The sequence below is a fragment of the Girardinichthys multiradiatus genome, chromosome 7 (genome assembly GCF_021462225.1).
Source record: "Girardinichthys multiradiatus isolate DD_20200921_A chromosome 7, DD_fGirMul_XY1, whole genome shotgun sequence".
Classification (NCBI taxonomy): Eukaryota; Metazoa; Chordata; class Actinopteri; order Cyprinodontiformes; family Goodeidae; genus Girardinichthys; species Girardinichthys multiradiatus.
In genome coordinates this window covers 37,518,803-37,536,515 of record NC_061800.1, presented here as the reverse complement: position 1 = coordinate 37,536,515, position 17,713 = coordinate 37,518,803, and the positions used below count along the sequence as shown (strand labels likewise).

Sequence of the window (17,713 nt, the reverse complement as noted above, 5' to 3'; positions counted from 1 at the left end):
AGATTAAACTTTATTCAATCACCTTCCTTTCCAGGGCAAATAATAAAAGCTTATATTTGTTTCAGCAGACAAACTGCCAACTGCAAAGGGCTTTGCAAGACAAACTTCACTTTGAGAAGTTATTTTGTGGCATTTTAAAAATCACAAGACCTTGTGTCATAAATGAATAATACGCTATAGATTTTTACAATCAATGCATTACTTATAAAATAAATTGCTACTGAAGATGTCAGTCAGTCAATTTTTTTCTATACCGCTTCTTCCGTAGTGGGTCATGGGGAAGCTGGTGCCTATCTCCGGCAGTCTATGGGCGGGAGGCGGGGTACACCCCGGACAGGCTGCCAGTCCATCGCAGGGTGCTACTGAAGATGTTTAATTCAGTAATATGTGTTTACCATGGAGAGTACATTTATGGATCATGGAAAAATTATAGACTTCTATTTAAACAAGTTTACCCTTTCTAAAATAGTATTTGCATAAACTACCAAACTTTTTTGTGAATTATTATAAGATGGCAGAAATCAGTTCCAACTCTGCTTTCCTAAAACTAATTCGTGTTATGCAAAGTGAGGATTTTCAGAGACTTAGATAAGATAAGAAACTAACTGACATGAATTGCAGTGTGCAATCTTCTGCAGCAGGTCAACGAACAAAAGATCTGCTGACTTGTTACAATCTAGTAAAATGAAAATACAAAAAGAAGAATCCAAGACTTGTCCTTTTCTCCTTTTTAATATTTAAATTGATTTGACACTTATAAATATTGCAATAGGCACATCAGTTACTCACTGAAAGTAGTTCAAGAGGGTAAAGCTTGTTGAGACCAATGCTAGAATTCCAAGCATTACTGGTTTGACACTATCAACATCCTCTTTACAGCGAGGAGTTGGTTTCCTGTTACAAGGGGCTTCGCACGCCACCACTCTCACTACAAAGGCAAGGGATATATCAGTGTGCGTGACACCAAAGACCGGAACTACCACTACTAATGCTCACGGCGTTAGTGTGTCTGTTTTCCAGGGGTAGGGAACAGATAAAATAAACAGATATTTGGCTCAAATCCACAGGGAGTACATGTAGTCTCACAATGACTTGCAAGTTATAAAACACAATAGTTTCAAGAATTTCACCACAAATACAGCTGAAAGACTTGCCTTAAAAAAACAACGTATTTAAAAATGCATTTCACTGAGTTAAGTTGTAAGGGATACAACAAGACTTAAAGGGTAACAGCTAAGTTATGTAAAACAATGATTAACTGAAGACACACACTGAATGCTGACACTTCCCCCACAAAGCACAGGGAAACTCCTCTGTCTTCCTGGGGTTACATAACAGCGCGACTTAAAATGCAGACTACCTACAGTTCAGCTCTCTCATTCTGGTGCAGAAAGCCATCCCTCAACAGCAGGCAGCACCGGCTCTCACACAAAGTTCAGCTTGCAGCGCAGAGAGGAGGCAATGAGAGCTAGGGTGTGGTTTTCTCCAGCGGGGCTGCTGGCTTGGCTATGCTGCTTTGGTCTGGGGCCCGTTCAGGGGGAGAAGGTGCTGGTTATGCCCGTGGATGGAAGCCACTGGCTCAGTATGAAGATACTGGTCAAGGAGCTCAGCCGCAGAGGCCACAAGGTCACGGTCCTGGTGCCTGAAAGCAGCCTGCTGATCCAAGGTTCTGACAGCTACAAGACTGAAGTTTACAAAGTGCCTTATACTCAAGCCGAACTGGATAAGAACTTTGAAAAGCTCAGGGAAGGACTGTTCGACAAGCAGGCAGGAATTACAGATTTATTTGTCAATGTGGAGCGTTTGGTGAAGTTTACATCTCTCCAGTCGGTGGGCTGTGAGGCTTTACTGGACAATAAGCCTTTGATGAATCAACTCAAGGGAGAGGGATTTGATATGATGCTTACAGACCCCTTCCTTCCATGTGGCTCCATCCTGGCACATATGTTTTCCATTCCTGCTGTGTATTTTCTGCGTGGGCTTCCCTGCGAGCTGGACATTAAAGCTAACAAGTGCCCTTCTCCTGTTTCCTACGTCCCGGTGTTTTTCTCTGGTAACACAGACCGTATGAGCTTCCTACAGAGGGTTAAAAACATGATGATGTCTTTTTTGGAGTCGTACATATGCACAGTCCTGTACCGCCACTTTGATGATCTGGTCAGCAGGCACTTACAAGATGGCATGTCTTACAAAGAACTCATAAGCCACGGGTCCATCTGGCTTCTTAGATATGACTTTGTTTTTGATTGGCCCAAACCTCTCATGCCAAACATGGTTTTAATAGGTGGGATCAACTGTGCAAAAACCGCTCCTCTTTCAGCAGTGAGTATGAAGATTTATGTGTACAGAGCAAAAAAAAAAAAAAAGTATCCTATTTGGATTCACTTAAGGAAAATTTGCTCAACTCAGGCTTTGAGTATATGCAAGTTAAAACTGTAAAGAAGCCCAAAATTTAGTACCTTTATTTTAAGCATGTTTGGGCAAATGTGTGTCTTGTCAACATTTGGTTCCTAAATTTGTAGGAGCAGGTCTATTTGCTGATTCGTACTAGTATTTTGTACCCACGCATTGCCATTTTATTTAATTTTTCTTCCCCTGCTAAATATATTTTATTAGTTAGTCGTGATAGTTGTGAAAAGGCAAAAATTCAGCTATACTTTCATTTAATTGTACAAAACTTTGTATAATGCCCAAAGATTAGCACCCAAAAAAATTATATGCCACAGGAACAAACTGAAACACATGATTATACTCTGCAGATAGGTTTGATTGTTTTAAGAATTATGTTTGTGGTAGAATGAATTGGCCTCCTCATGGACTACACTCTGAGAGCAATGTAATCCAGATTTCTGGACTATGTCCAAAAGCTCTAGGGAAGGAGATGTGGGGCCCTGCTGTGTCAACAGGGATCAAGTAATTTGCAAAAACAATAGGTTTGTTTGTATTTACACAGAGACAGTTATGCTTGCAGATCTGAATGGTTTTATGGCTGGTAGTTGCACACAGTGTTAATGAAGTAAATTCTATAACGTTTCTATAAGGTACATGCAGTTTTTACTCATGTAATTACTTAATTACACTGGAATTAGCTTTTGTTCAGTTTCATTGTGGTAATTTTTCTATCTTCTCAAACTTTCTTGCAGGACCTGAAAGAATTTGTGGATGGCTCAGGAGACGATGGTTTTATTGTCTTTACACTGGGCTCGATGGTGTCCGACATGCCTGACACTAAAGCAAAGCAGTTCTTTGACGCCTTTCGACAAATTCCTCAGAGGGTAATTATACATGGTTCCTATCATTTCACATCAGTTCAGTCTATGTACACTCTAAAGTTAAATCCCAATCAGTAGCTTTTATTTGACAGCTCTTTGTTCTCGGACAAAGCACTGATTAGTTTTATGATTACAAGAGACAAGCAACCATATTACCCTGAAATTTTCACCCACAGCACATATGCTGGAGGTTGAACCAGTTGGACGACTGAACTTTGTTCTCTGCTTTGCTGCGCACGTGTCTGACTGATCTTCCTGTGCCTAAGCAGTTTGCACGTGTTAATGAGCTGGTCTGATCTGTGTTCTAGGTGGTTTGGAGATACACGGGTGAAGTACCCAAAGATGTGCCCAAGAATGTCAAACTTCTGAAATGGTTACCTCAGAATGATCTTCTAGGTGTGCTTAATATGACATAGATAAATAAAAAAAAAAACATCTTATAATATTGTATTTGGTGATCGGATGTACTAGATGTCATTTATTTATTTTTTGCTCTACAGCACATCCCAAAGCTAAGGTCTTCATGACTCATGGTGGCAGCCATGGTATCTACGAAGGTGTCTGTAATGCCGTTCCCATGTTGATGTTTCCACTTTTCGGGGACCAGGGGGACAATGTACACCGAATGGTGTCTCGTGGCGTTGCTGAGAAGCAAAGCATATTTGATATGAAAAATGCAACACTGGTAGCTGCACTGAAAAAAATGATCTACGACAAAGGGTGAGAACGTTAATTTCTAACTTACTGATAACCAGTGAGTAATAGTATATGGACAATTTATACAGAGATATTTGTATTTGGTTGAATAATGTCTTTAAGATGGATTGCGTGGAACCTAAATAATCTGTATTTCACCTTCAGAAGACATCAGTAAGATGGCTCTTTGTTTGGAATAGCAGATTGGTAAGCTGGTCAACTCTAGTTTAACTAGAACAGGGACCTTGGAACCTAATTATTTGCCTCCCAGAACATCAGAAAAACTTAACAGTTTTAATTGAGTTTTATAGTATAAACATACCGCTACGTCAGTAGTACATCAGAAGTTAATTAATTTTTCCCTATATTTGTGTTGTAATTATGAATATGAATATATTATTTAATTTTTAATATTAATATTTTAATATTTATTAAATAATATTTCGGTCTGTTAAGGGTTGTCATGTGAATACCAGCCCAGTAAGGCGATGATATTAGGACAAATTTGAAAGGGATGAGCCAAGCTCTGACGTTATTGAACAGCAAAACTCTGCACAAAGTCAAACATATTTCAACAAACTCTTCACCATGCTAAACAATCCCACTAAACTACCAAGCAGAATGAAAGAATAAGGAAGACTACTGGGCTATGTAGGATATAAACAAGTTGATCAAAGATGGTTGAAAACCCTGACCGAAAGAGTGATGCAACATTACCATGCAATGTTATTTATGTTTTAGAACAAAGAAGCGTATAGCTTATCAGAATCACACATGTACCTTTAAAATACCACTAATAAAAGGGGTTATAATACATAAGCATGGACGGCACGTTATGGCCGATCTTCTGTGTTTAAAATCACCCATTAAATAAAGTTTTCTTAACTTTGAAAACAAACACAAACATGGAACATGAACTGAGCACATGTGCTTACACCTAATCTGCTAGCACTAAGATAGCTGAGTTTCAACACAAACAAAACCAAACTTCATAAAACAAAAATAAAGTTTACATTATTTCATTCTAAATTACTTCTCTCTGCCCAAACCTAACCTCCCAGGTGAACCGTGCTGAGGAAAAGTTGTCCGGGGCGACGAAGTTTGACGAAAGCTTCCACAGTGAACAAAGGGTTAGCTGCAGCTAACCTCCGTAGCCGTGGGGAGGGGCAGCTCGCTCTGTCGGTCGGCCAAACTGCATGTTACTGCTGTAACCACAGTGATCCCCATTGTCCTTCCTTCAGACCAGGAAACTGCTCCACTCGGCGTTGTAAAGACAGGGTCTCTGCTGGGAACTCTCTATAACACAGTTTGATGCTGTAGACCTCAGAGAGAAAAGTCGAGCCATGCTTATACCTTAATTACCCCCGTTCATGAATGAATACCGGATACACAAATAGCAATTCATTCGTACTTAACTTAGTGCATATGATTGCGTGATCGTATGACACGCTTGGATCCAGTTTTAAGAGTTATGTCTGTTTGCCAGCAAAGAGACATTAGCGCGGTGTGTCTCTCCTTCCAGCTCCGCAGGGACCCGTGTGGAAGAGACAGAATCTCTGCGAAAGTGGGGTTTTATTCAACAGTCACGTCACGGGAGGTCCGGTGTTACCCCTTTTCCTGGCTGTGCTAGAAGTAGGTTAATGTGATTTATTTTGAAAGTTCCAAAAAAGTTCGTACCGGACTTTCATGTTGTAACCATGGGTCCCAACATTTGTTTCATGGAAAACTGTCCGCTTGTCAAGAGATGTTAAAGCTGGGCCTGCTGTTGGGTTGTACACTTGTATAGGTTAATTTGGTGGCTTGTGCTTGCAGCTTTCTAGGCAGTTAAAAGTCAATCAGTGCAGTAATGGCTAACTGTTTCACAGCTGCACAATGTGTAGCAGTATGACTGTTCTATGTGTTAACTCAGTAATCACACCGGTGATGATAAAATCTGCTTTTTAATCGTCGCCATTAACAACAACTACCCCCTTATAGCCCTCCACAAGAAGGTCCCTCTGTTCCTTTCCCGCCTGCCCCTTTTCCCCATACACACATGCGCAGTTGGTTACATGCAATTTAACACTATGGTTAAAGTATTGGTTAAATGGTTAAATCTCCCCTCTTTCTTTAAAGAACACGAAACAGATTAGAACAATCTGTAACAACGTTTCAACTTAACATCATGTTAGGAACATTGAACTAATGTCCTTCTTGTACTTAGGCTTTCAGTTGCCATTCACCTTCACCAAGGGCTCTCAACAGTCCAAGTGCAGATGTCCCCACTTTGGTTAAGCAGTTGGCAAGCTGCTCTTTGGTAGATGTCCATATAATTTCTTGAATAGTCCCCGACTTCATCAGTTCTTTGATGATGCTGATCTCCAGCCTTTTTTCAGTTACAGATTTTGTGGACTTGACAGCATCGAGAAGGGAATGGTTGTCTGTTATACAGATAACGGCCAGGATGTTGAGTGTGCCATCACCAGTGGTGAGCTTTGAATAAAGCGTAGCTAGAAAAATAGCACTATCAATCCCACCTGCAAGTGCTATAGTCTCTCCAGCAAAGCGTACTGTGCACCACTCTCCTGGTTGGTTTTGACTGCCAACAAATGGGTGAAAATTTTCCACCTTCTCCTGTTAGCATGATAAAATGTCCACCTTGTGTGCCTCCATCTGGGAGGTTTCCCAGGAATCACTGAACACCACTAATTTGAGTTGCTTGTTGTCTCCCAAGTGTTGAAACCTCAAGGTAACTTCCTCTGATTTAAGTTTTCTAATCAGCTTGTTTGCACAGTGCAATGTTTGGATTGTGGCATTTTTTTGTTAGATGCCAAGATTGATACGTCACACATGCTATCAGGTCTGCTTTGTCTAGCTATATAGTATCTGTCCGATCTTGGATTTTAACATGTCCATCTCTTTGTCGGTTAGATGTGCCTTACGTTGTGGTGCTCTGTTGGGATCTATTGGAATGGGCAGTAGGTTTTTTTATGTATGGACGCTGTTGTACTTTTATTTCATTCTGCAGAGAGTGAACCTCTATCCCAATGGAGTTGAAGCTGCTATGTGTTTCTCGTCCAACTTGAAAAGCAGCTTTCAGTTTGGGGATAACAGCTGAGGAGAATCTGTTCTGAACCACTCCATACAAAGTCATCTACATGGCAAGCAAGGACTCCTGTCACCTTAGAGAGATCATCGAGCCAGTAGAAGACAGCTGGATCAACTTTTGACATTGTGCCTCCCAAGTTCGGCATAGTTTCTTTCAGAACAATGAGTCATCTGCCAAGCCGTAAACACATTTATTTAATTTCCATACAATTCCTTCACTCTCTGCCTCTTGAGGTGGACGAATATATAGATCTCGGGTACATTTTTTTCCTTGCAAAAATGCTGCTTTAATGTCCATAGAGTTAATTTCCCATTTATTTTGACATATGATTGCAAAGACCCTCTTCAGGGATTCAGAAGAACATGTGGGCGAGTCTTTAGGAAGTTCTTGAGTGTTCATTTGTTCAAAGCCTCTTGCAACAAGTCTAGCTTTGGGTACACTGCCCATCTGTGTTTTCTTAAGTGTGCACACCCACCTTGTTTATATGCATTTCTGACCTTCATCTTTCTCCTCTTCAAATACATTGTTCCTTTTCCAGTTATCAAGTTCTGTTTGTTTAGCTTGTGAGAAAATGTCCACCTCCATCATTAGTATTTCATCTCAGTTGTTGTCAGTGTATGACTTATCATTTTTAGATGGTATCACTTTAAGGTCGGTTACCTGTCCCATATCAGCTGATCTTGTGGATCCAGCCGTTTCCTCTGGCTCACAATATTCGACGTTGTACCAGTTTCTGTGTCTCCCACTGGCCTGTCCTGCTCGGCTGGTTATTTTTCCAGTATATTTCTGACCTGTTTCTTTATCCGTGTATTTAACTATTTGTCCAGGTTTCAGTTTCAGTTCTTCGCTGCCTGTTGTTGAGTGCACCAGTGGGAGATCACCCTCTTCAGGATTAACAGAATCACAGGAGGACTCACTGTTTTCTGCAGCAACAGCTGGTTCATGACTTGTTGATACCATTTCCTTATCTTTCTCATCAAATGTCGCCGCTGGAGTCTTGAAAAGATTTTCATCGGTTTCAATCGGATTTTCTTTTTCCATTTCTTCCCCTTTGTCTTGTGGTTCATTCACTTTTCTTAGCCTAGACTGGGGCACTCTGACGTAGGTTCCTTCAATATTACATTGCTCAACATTATCTTTCGATCCCTCAACATTAGTTTGCTTTACATGTTCTCTTCTGATAGGACAGTCCTTTGCCCAGTGGTAAGTGCTTTGGCATATTGCACATTTTGTTCTTCTGCCGTATCTGTCAAGTGGATTAGTCCCTGCAGCCATTCTTTGAGGTTGCTTTGAGGTTGAACTCCGATCATGTTTGCCTGTGTACTTGGTAAAGTAGGCAGAGTCGCCCTCTTGTGGTGGATGGACGTTATCGCCAAAAATTATTTTCATGGCTGATTTCATGTTATCAAAACAATGGCTGAACAGGCAGTAAGTGCTAGCTGTTTGTCTTTAACATTTAGCCCTGCGGTGTCTAGTAGCTTGAATGCTAACACTACATCTGGTAGTTCCATTTTGAACTTGTGTAACTTATTGTATCATCTTTCAAATTCGATAATGTTATCTGTCATGGACATACCACACTGTTTGCTGATCTGAACGAAGCCAGTGTAAGCTTCGTACTGTTGATCCTTTTCCAGTTTGGTCAAAAGGATGGCCATCCCCGTATCAGTGTTGAGGTCCTCCGCGGTGATTTCCAGCATGCTTTCCCTCGCTCTTCCTGATAGTGATAAAGTAACCGCCAGAGCCTGCTTCTTTTTGTCCAAATTGGTAACGAGTCTCCAGATTTAAATCTCATTTTTCAACTTTCATAAGACGTCTTCTCATCAAAAGGCGGAGAAACTTTGTAATTCCCAGCAGCGGCCATCCTCTGCTACCAATGTTAACTCAATAATCACACCGGTGATGATAGACTCTGCTTTTTAATCGTCGCCATTAACAACAACTACCCCCTTACAGCCACAAGAAGGTCCCTCTGTTCCTTTCCCACCTGCCCTTTTTCCCCATACACACATGCGCAGTTGGTTACATGCAACTTAACACTATGGTTAAATCATAGTAGAGAACCAGTAAATTACTGTCATATACAAGTATGACATGGTGTAAAAATCCAACATATAATGTTCTGTATATAGTACTCATTGAGGTTTTTCACATTTTGCCACCTTATACCTCTTTGTATTTTATTGGGATTTTATATAATGGGTCAATATACAGAAGTGAAAGGAAAACAACACCTAGTATTCTAAATTTTTGCAGATAAGATTTGACAGTGTGTTCCATGCATATTCGTTCAATACCTTTGACTCAATACTTTGTACAACTAACATATGCTGCAGTTACAGCTGAGAGCCTTGTGAAGTTTGCTTGTACCAGAATTACATCTAGAGAAAATAAATGTAAAATTGCTAAATAGTTCAGGCCCATTCAGATGGGATGGTTTTGAGGGTCAGCTTTCTAATATTGTCACAAATATTAAAAAAAGAGATCTGGTTATACTGTGTGTGTTTGTATTCCTGACAAAACCTCTTACCTGGCCTGTGTAAGCGTGTTTACAGTGCCTGGTTGTCCTGTTGTGTGCATTCTAGTGCCATTTCATAGTGGATTTTTCTACATAAATCACTGGAATGTGCCATTTTGTTACAAATATCCATTGTCGATCAGTTTAGCATATTTTATTTTATTTCATCTCAGTTTTGTGTTGTCTTGGCTTAATGTACTTTATGAACTTGACTTTGTGGCTGTAGCAAATAGTCTGTAATACATTGAGGTTCATCTGAAAGTTATTGTCATACAACAACGTAACTAATTACTAATTCTTCTCTGTAGATATAAAGAGCGGATGATGAAGCTGTCCCAGATACACATGGACCGCCCTGTTGAACCTTTGGACCTAGGTGTTTTCTGGTCTGAGTTTGTAATGAGACACAAGGGAGCATCACATCTAAGGGTAGCCGCACATGACTTGAACTGGTTTCAGTACCACAGCTTGGATGTTATTGGTTTTTTAGCTTTTGTTTTTGTCACCGTTTTATGGGTGACTCTGAAATCCTGCTTGTTTTGCACTCGCAAGTGTTGTGGGAAAAGAAGTGCAAAGAAAAAATCTGAGTAGTGTCTGTCACAAAGTAAATAGTTTGAACACTGCCTTGACGTTTTTGTCAGGTGTACTGTAAAAAGTGTATATATGTGATTGTAAATTTCCAAGCCATTTCCACATTTGTCCAGAACACTTGTAAAATTAAGCTGACAGATTTTTTTTTTTTGTCATCCAGCACTTCTGAAGTATTCAAAATAAAAATAAAAATGACTTGCTTTAAATTAATTTATAAATTTTGGGATAATATTCCAATCTCTGTAAAAGGATGGGTTTCTTGCACTAGTGCTGACAGAGTTTGATTAAGACATTAGTTTGGTTCCTGGTTAATAGGATTGTCGGTGGAATGGATTCTACTGAGAGGTTTTGTTTTCTAAAAGCTGTCAGCTTTTATGTATGTATTTTTAATATAAAGCCCTCTGCATTTAGTGCCACCTCTGGTAAAGATTTGTAAAAAATAAAATTACTTTAGTTACACTTATTTTATATGGACGTGTTAAGGATGTCATTGAGTTTGGCACTGGTGATTTAGATAAGAGAACTATTTCTTAACATTAATTTTTTTTCCCTCCCACTGAATAACTGTACTGTTAATTAAAGGCTGGATTTTTTTTATCAGCTCCTATGAGAAAATTGTCCATCTCACCTTGGTTATTTATGGTAACACCAGGAGAAATAACTACTTGTAAGCTGGAGAATAAAATATCATGCCGTTTAAAAAGCAGCCAAAAAGTCTAGTAAAATAAGTCTTAAATTGTTAGTCACTATAATGTTTGCAATTGAAACAAATTATTTAAAAATATCTTAAAAATACAGTTTGCACCAAACCAAAGACTTTTAGCTCTTCCTAATTGAGAATAACCAAAGACAATCTTCACCATAGCAGAGCCAAGAAACTCAGCAAGTGAGAAGGAAATGTTATTTTGGAGCCAACCTGTACTTTATCTTCTTTTTTTATATATTAATGTGATTAATATGGTTTATTTGGTTCATTTTACAGCCCTGGTCTAACCAACGCTGTAAAATATTAGAGTTTAGTAATGACATTTTGAGGATCCAGCCTGGAACAAGCTAAGAAAGAAGTAGCCTATTTTTCCAAGAAATCCTAGGAGACATTAAGTTTATCTATGTTTTGGTCTTGACTTACTGCAGTAATAAATAAATAAATGTAACCCCAATTCTGATGAAGTTATGTAAAACATAAAATAAAAACAGAAAACAATGATTTGCAAGTTCTGTTCAACCTATATGCAAGTGAATACACTACAAAGACAAGATATTTAATGTTCAAACTAATAAACTGGTTTTTTTGCAAATATTCACTCATTTTTAATTTGATGATTGCAACGTGTTCCAATAAAACTGGGACAGGGACAAGTTTACCTCTGTGTTACATCATTTTAACAACACTCAATATGTGTTTGGGAACTCAGGGCACTAACTGTTGAAGCTTTGTAGGTGGAATTCTTTCCATTCTTGCTTGATGTTCAACGTCAGTTGCTCAACAGTCCGTTGTTGTATACTGTGCTTTATTGTTATGATTTGGGGTTGTTTGGTTTTTTCCTTATATGTTTTTCACTGCTCAAGTTTTGAATCATGCTTCTGTTTATTATTTTTCTGGTCATGTTTGAGTCTTGTTCATGTTTTGTCAAGTTTGGTTTTGTTTGTATATTAGAGTCTCTGTTTTTGCCGCAGCCACGTTTTGTTCTGTCTGTCAATTAGTTTATTCGGTTCACCCTGCTCCAAGTTAATCTGTCTCCTTGCTCCACCTGGTTTTCACTCCATATATACACACCTGTTCATTTAGTCATGGCGGAAACATTTCTCATATCATGTCTTGTTTTTTGATCATGCCATGCCTGTCTCGCCTGCCCGTTTGTTGTTTTGTTCCTGCCTCCTGTTGTGAGTTTCTGTTATTAATCCTTTTGCACTTACCATCACGCTGCCTGCTCGTCTGCATTCTGGGGTCCTATCTCGCAAATCCTAACATTTATAATGCACCACAAATTTACAATGAGAGACAGATCTGGACTGCAGGTAGGCCAGTCTAGTACCTACACTCTTTTGCTACAAAGCTACGCTGTTGGAACACATGCAGAATGTGGCTTGGCATTGTCTTGCTGATATAAGCAGATGTCGCTGAAAAAGGTTGCTTGGATGGCTGCATAGGTTGTTCCAAAACCTTCACAGATGTGCAATTTACTCATGCCAAGGGCCCTAACACACCCCCATACCATCACAGATGCTGACTTTTGAACTTTGCGCTGATAACAATCCAGATAGTCCTTCTCCTCTGTGGCCCAGAAGACACGATGTCCATAATTTCCCCCAAAAATTGTTAAATGTGGACTCGTCAGACCACAGCAAACATATTGCATCAGTCCATCTCGGATGAGCTCCAGCCCAGAGAAGCCAGCGGCGTTTCTGGATGTTGTTGATGGCTATCGCTTTGCATGGTAGAGTTTTAACTTGCACTTTTAGATGTAGCGATGAACTTTGTTAACTGACAATGGTTTTCTGAAGTGTTCCAGGAGCCCACATATTAATATGTGTTACAGAATGGTGTCAGTTTTTAATCCAGTGCCTCCTGATAGATCGAAGGTCACAATTCAATTCAATTCAGTTTTATTTATATAGCGCCAATTCACAACACATGTTGTCTCAAGGCACTTCACAACAGTCAGGTACATACATTCCAATTAATCCTAACCATTGAACAGTGCAGTCAAAGTTAGTTATTTATTCAAATTGGATAAAAAGTTTTTCTGTCAAAGGAAACCCAGCAGATTACATCCAGTCAGTGACTTCCAGCATTCACTCCTCCTGGATGAACATGTAGAGACAGTGGACAGTCACTGGCGTTAACTTTGCAGCAATCCCTCATACTGAGCATGCATGTAGCTACAGTGGAGAGGAAAAACTCCCTTTTAACAGAAAGAAACCTCCAGCAGAACCAGGCTCAGTGTGAGCGGCCATCTGCCACGACCAACTGGGGGTTAGAGAGAACAGAGCAGAGACACAAAGAGAACAAAGAAGCACTTATCCAGGAGTACTTTCTATGGGAAGGAAAAGTAAATGTTAATGGATGTAGCTCCTTTAGTCGTTTCACCTAGAAAGAAAGAACAGATAAACTCTGAGCCTGTTTTCAAGGTTAGAGTCTGAAAGAGAGCACATACAGTTAGTTACAGTTAAGCTCAGTCAATCAGAGATAGAAAGGGTTAAACACTAAAAGACAGGGCCATGTGGATCATCGGTAGAGGGTGAGCATTAAGTTGTTTCCAGCAGAAGCTCGGATGATTCCCCTCTCCAGAAAGGTGTCACAGGTAGACACAGAGTCAGGCCAGGTGTAGCTTCCAGGAAGAGAAAAGAGAGAACAAAGTTAAAAGCTGAAATAACAGCAAATAATGCAAAATTGGAGAGTAGTGTGAGAATGCAGCGAAGAGGGTGAAAGTGGTCGTTATGTCCTCCAGCAGCCTAAGCCTATAGCAGCATAACTACACAGATAGTTTCAGTTCAGATTATTTAGTTAAACGGCGCTTATTTACAACAATGTCGTCTCAAGGCACCCCACAAAGGGTCCCACTGATGGTCATTGTTATACTAAAAGCCACAAGGATTGGGATACCTCTCTTTGTCAGACTAATTATAATCATTGGAAAAGAGAAGGGGTCATACAGGTAGCAGCAGAGCTGGTTCCACAGGAGAGGAGCCTGATAACTAAAGGATCTGCCTCCCATTCTACTTCTAGAGACTCTAGGAACCACTAGTAAACCTGCAGTCTGAGAATGAAGTGCTCTGTTAAGAACATATGGAACAATCAGATCTCTGATGTATGATGGAGCTAGATCATTAAGGGCTTTATATGTGAGGAGGATAATTTTATATTCTATTCTGGATTTAACAGGGAGCCAATGAAGGGAAGCTAAAATAGGAGAAATATGATCTCTCTTTTTAATTTTCATCAGAACTCTTGCTGCAGCATTGTGAATCAGCCTTCAGCTGATTCAAAGGCATTACAATGTTGGTTTTCAGCCTTGCTGCTTATGTGCAGAGATTTATCCAGATTCTCTGAATTTTTTTGATGGCATCATTGACTGTGGATGATGAAATCCCTTAATTTCTTGCAATTGTATATTAAGAACTGTTGTTCCTAACTGTTGGACTATTTGTTCATGCAGTTGTGGTGAACCTTGCCTCATCCTTGCTTGTGAATGACTGAGCCTTTCGGGAATGCTCCTTTTTTTACCCAATAATGGCACTTATCTGTTTCCAATGTTCCAGACAGGTGTTTTTTGAGCAGTCCTCCTATGTGCAGAAACGTGTGCCATCAGAAATTAAATTTGAATTGCTCAGACTAAATCTTTCTTTGTGTAATTTTAAATTATTCATGATGTTTTCACCACAACGAAACCACGTGAGGGCTGACTTGACCGTCATTTTCGAAGTGGAGGCATCTGGCCTGACCACAGTACGTTATACATACACATAATGCTATTAGTGACATAGTTTCCATCTCAAGTAAATACAGCCACCTTATATTTGGGGACTAACACTGTTTATTTAATGATAACTAATAATGACATAATCATTTGAAAGTAATTACCGAATAACAGTCAATAGCTAATAACTACAATGACAAACCATTTGCCAATAATCAGCATTTGCTTCGGCAAAAACAGCAGCAGCCAGCGTGGCAGCATCTTAGGGGCTTTTACTGCTGGTCTGGCACGCTGTTGCACCCTCCGGTGGCGGAAGTACTATTTCTAGTTGCTACTGCCACGAACTGAGCTTGCTGTCTCTGAGACTCTAAGGACCGACTACGCCAAAAACAAAACCGAATTAATCTACTCTTATGTGTGCCACAAAATGGGCAAAATTCCACTCGATTGCTGTCCATCTTGGGTAACCATGAGCGCTCCCGTTATCACTTCCGTGTCAGCGTCGGAGTTGGTACATTCCCTTTCCATAAGATTTTGTCATTTGTAAAAGTGTTGTGAGTTTTGTTAAAGTATTTTCTGAAATGTAAATTTGTTTTTTCCATTGTAAATTTGTTTTCTGAAATGCAAATTTGTCTCAGGCTGTGTGTCTCAAGTGTTTCAGGGGGGAGTTATGTGTTCATGTTCAACTTCATGTTGGTCCAAAATACACTGAATATTGTGGATGAAAGAATGTGAAAAAAGATCAAGCTTGGGTATGAATACTTTTTCAAGGCACTGAGAGTGAGGCTCTGATTCTCTACAACAAAGCCTATACATGCTTCAGACATAATCACTGACCATAATCACTATACTTTAAGGTAACAATTGAACAATCCGTAATTAACAGTTGTGAACTTCTGATCTGAAATGTGCTTCTAATTGTTTTTTTTTTAACTCTGACAAAAGTACAAGTTCAAGTTCAACAAACAAAATTATCACTGTTTTATATGGCGTCACATTCCTGCCAAAAATCAAAGGAACGCATTAAGCAATCAGAACAGCGCATCTTTTAATCGAGAGCGCATAGCTCTGATCGCGGGCGTGCACCTTTATTTGAGAGCCTTTGAACGCAGCACGGCGAGCAATAAAACACGCCCCCTGCACCTATCTGTTCGCTCTCCCAGAAAAATTACGCTTTCTCGCTCTGTTTAGTACAGAGCCTGCGAGGGGACATGGGGTAATTTTTTTTTTTTTTTTTTGCGTCCCCGCGCAATACTTTTGCATTTGCTCGCAAAGCTTTTGCGTTTCCACGCAGTACTTTTGCGTTCGCTTACAATACATTTGCGTTCTCATGCTATACTTTTTGCGTTCTCACGCAATAGTCTTTGTGTTATCTCGCAATACTTTGTGGGAGACCCGTTTTTGAGATTTATTGAGTTTTATTTTGAAATCGGCCTTAAATAAAATGATCTTCAATCAGACTTAAATACAGTTATCATCCACATTCTGTCAAACTACTGAACTCTGGACAATAATACTGCACAAAACCACATCTGTGACACTTTATTTGCTTATTACTGCTGCATGATGTGTACTTTTTTTGCACGCCACTTTTGTTTTTATAGTGATTTGAACGGTTCTTCTTATCCTAAGCATTTAATCTTATTGTTGACTGAGTGTTAACCTACATGTGACAAACCATATCAATGCCATATCAGTGCTGTTTGTTTTGTGAGCAGTTTGTCAAATGTGCTGCTTTTCCTAAATGCACAACTTTCTCAAGGTGTTTAACAACTTTTGCGAGCGAACGCACAAGTATTGCGTGGGTACGCAAAGAAAAAAATTCCCCCGTAGTTTAGTGGGCGTATTTGTCAGTAGGGGGCAGAAACTCTTCTGATTGGCCGGATTTTCACCTCATATCCGGTCGCAGCCAGCACAGGACATTGCTTTATAGGAGAAGAAGAGGACCAGGGAACGTGACGTGGATTCAAAGCGTTGAAGAAAACGAGGAATAAAAATAAGAAGGAAAGGAAAAGTTGATTGCAACACTTTTTTATCGGTGACATTTATTTTATTTATATTTTTCAAGGGTGTCCTCTAAGGATGCTTATTTTCCTTTTTCTATCTGTTTTCTAAGTGTTTTGAATTGCTGACTGTATCCTATGTGGCATTCTGAGCCGGACAAAATTTTATTATGGTCTCATAATAACAGTAAAGATTCTTGAATGATTATTGATTACTTTATTAGCAATGGGTTAGCTGTAGATATGTTAATTAGCCTGAGACAATTTATAATTGTAGATGTCAAAATCTCAACACTAACAGTATGTCTCTGAGAGGAAGTTTTCTCTAAACTCTGGATGCTGATTATAATAACAGTTTTTGCGGCATTCAAAAAAGCAACAGAGATACATGGCATACCTTCAAGGGAAGTTTATACAATTTTGCAATTGACATAAAAAAGTATTTACCACAAAGGATTTGACACCCGTTTGAAAATGGGTATTCATATAAGTACATATTCTGATGTGCAAATTTGTACATAGCATTTTTTGTAATTGATGGACTGATTGATAAAAAAAAAAAAAATGGTCATCTTTTTGTGAAAAACAGGGTGAGAGGTGATCAGGGAGTAGAGAACGTGGACAGCCAAATACATGTTCACCGTCTGTGATCGAGGGAGCTTTATGTCTGGAAAAAGTCCATAATGAAAGGTTGCTTTTTAAAAAAAAAATAAGAGTTACATCAATTGAAAAATAATTTACATAATGTAGTTACCATGTCTCCAAGCTCTTGAATTTCCTGTTCAGTATTTTAATATTGTTTTCTGTACTCTTAGAATTGAGCGTTTGTGGTGGGATGTCAGGACATGTGTGACATCAAAGTATTACAACGAACTCCATCTAATGGAGAAGATGTGCATGGAGCAGTGGTGGTTCCTGAATTTGACTCCCCAATAACTGAAGACCAGCTGGTGGAATGTCAGAATCTCATCAATGTCCACCAAGATCTGGACAGCAGGAGCTTGTACCTCCTGTGTCGCAAATATCTGGCTACTTCAAATGCGTAATTCATAAAATGTTTAGATTTGAATATTTGGTACTTGGTAATCATTTGCAATGCTTTGAAAATGTAAGATCTAAGTACA

At 39.4% G+C, this 17,713-nt stretch overlaps 1 protein-coding gene and 1 long non-coding RNA gene across 3 annotated transcripts; both read left to right on the top strand.

Moving 5' to 3' along the window:
* The first annotated feature begins 1,342 nt into the window (after nt 1-1,342).
* Nucleotides 1,343-11,372, top strand: LOC124871710 (UDP-glucuronosyltransferase-like). Its single transcript, XM_047371183.1, has 5 exons — nt 1,343-2,322; nt 3,144-3,275; nt 3,581-3,668; nt 3,773-3,992; nt 9,883-11,372. The coding sequence occupies exons 1-5, from the start codon at nt 1,462-1,464 to the stop codon at nt 10,163-10,165; spliced, it is 1,584 nt and encodes a 527-aa protein (XP_047227139.1). The 5' UTR covers nt 1,343-1,461; the 3' UTR covers nt 10,166-11,372.
* A 2,791-nt stretch (nt 11,373-14,163) lies between these two features.
* On the top strand, nt 14,164-17,658 carry LOC124870787. Of its 2 annotated transcripts, XR_007038886.1 has the most exons (3): nt 14,164-15,097; nt 17,179-17,279; nt 17,405-17,658. It is a non-coding gene; the product is annotated as an uncharacterized LOC124870787 (long non-coding RNA). The 2 variants fall into 2 exon arrangements; XR_007038885.1 differs by lacking the exon at nt 14,164-15,097 and having other exon boundaries at nt 16,598-17,279.
* The last annotated feature ends 55 nt before the right edge of the window (nt 17,659-17,713 follow it).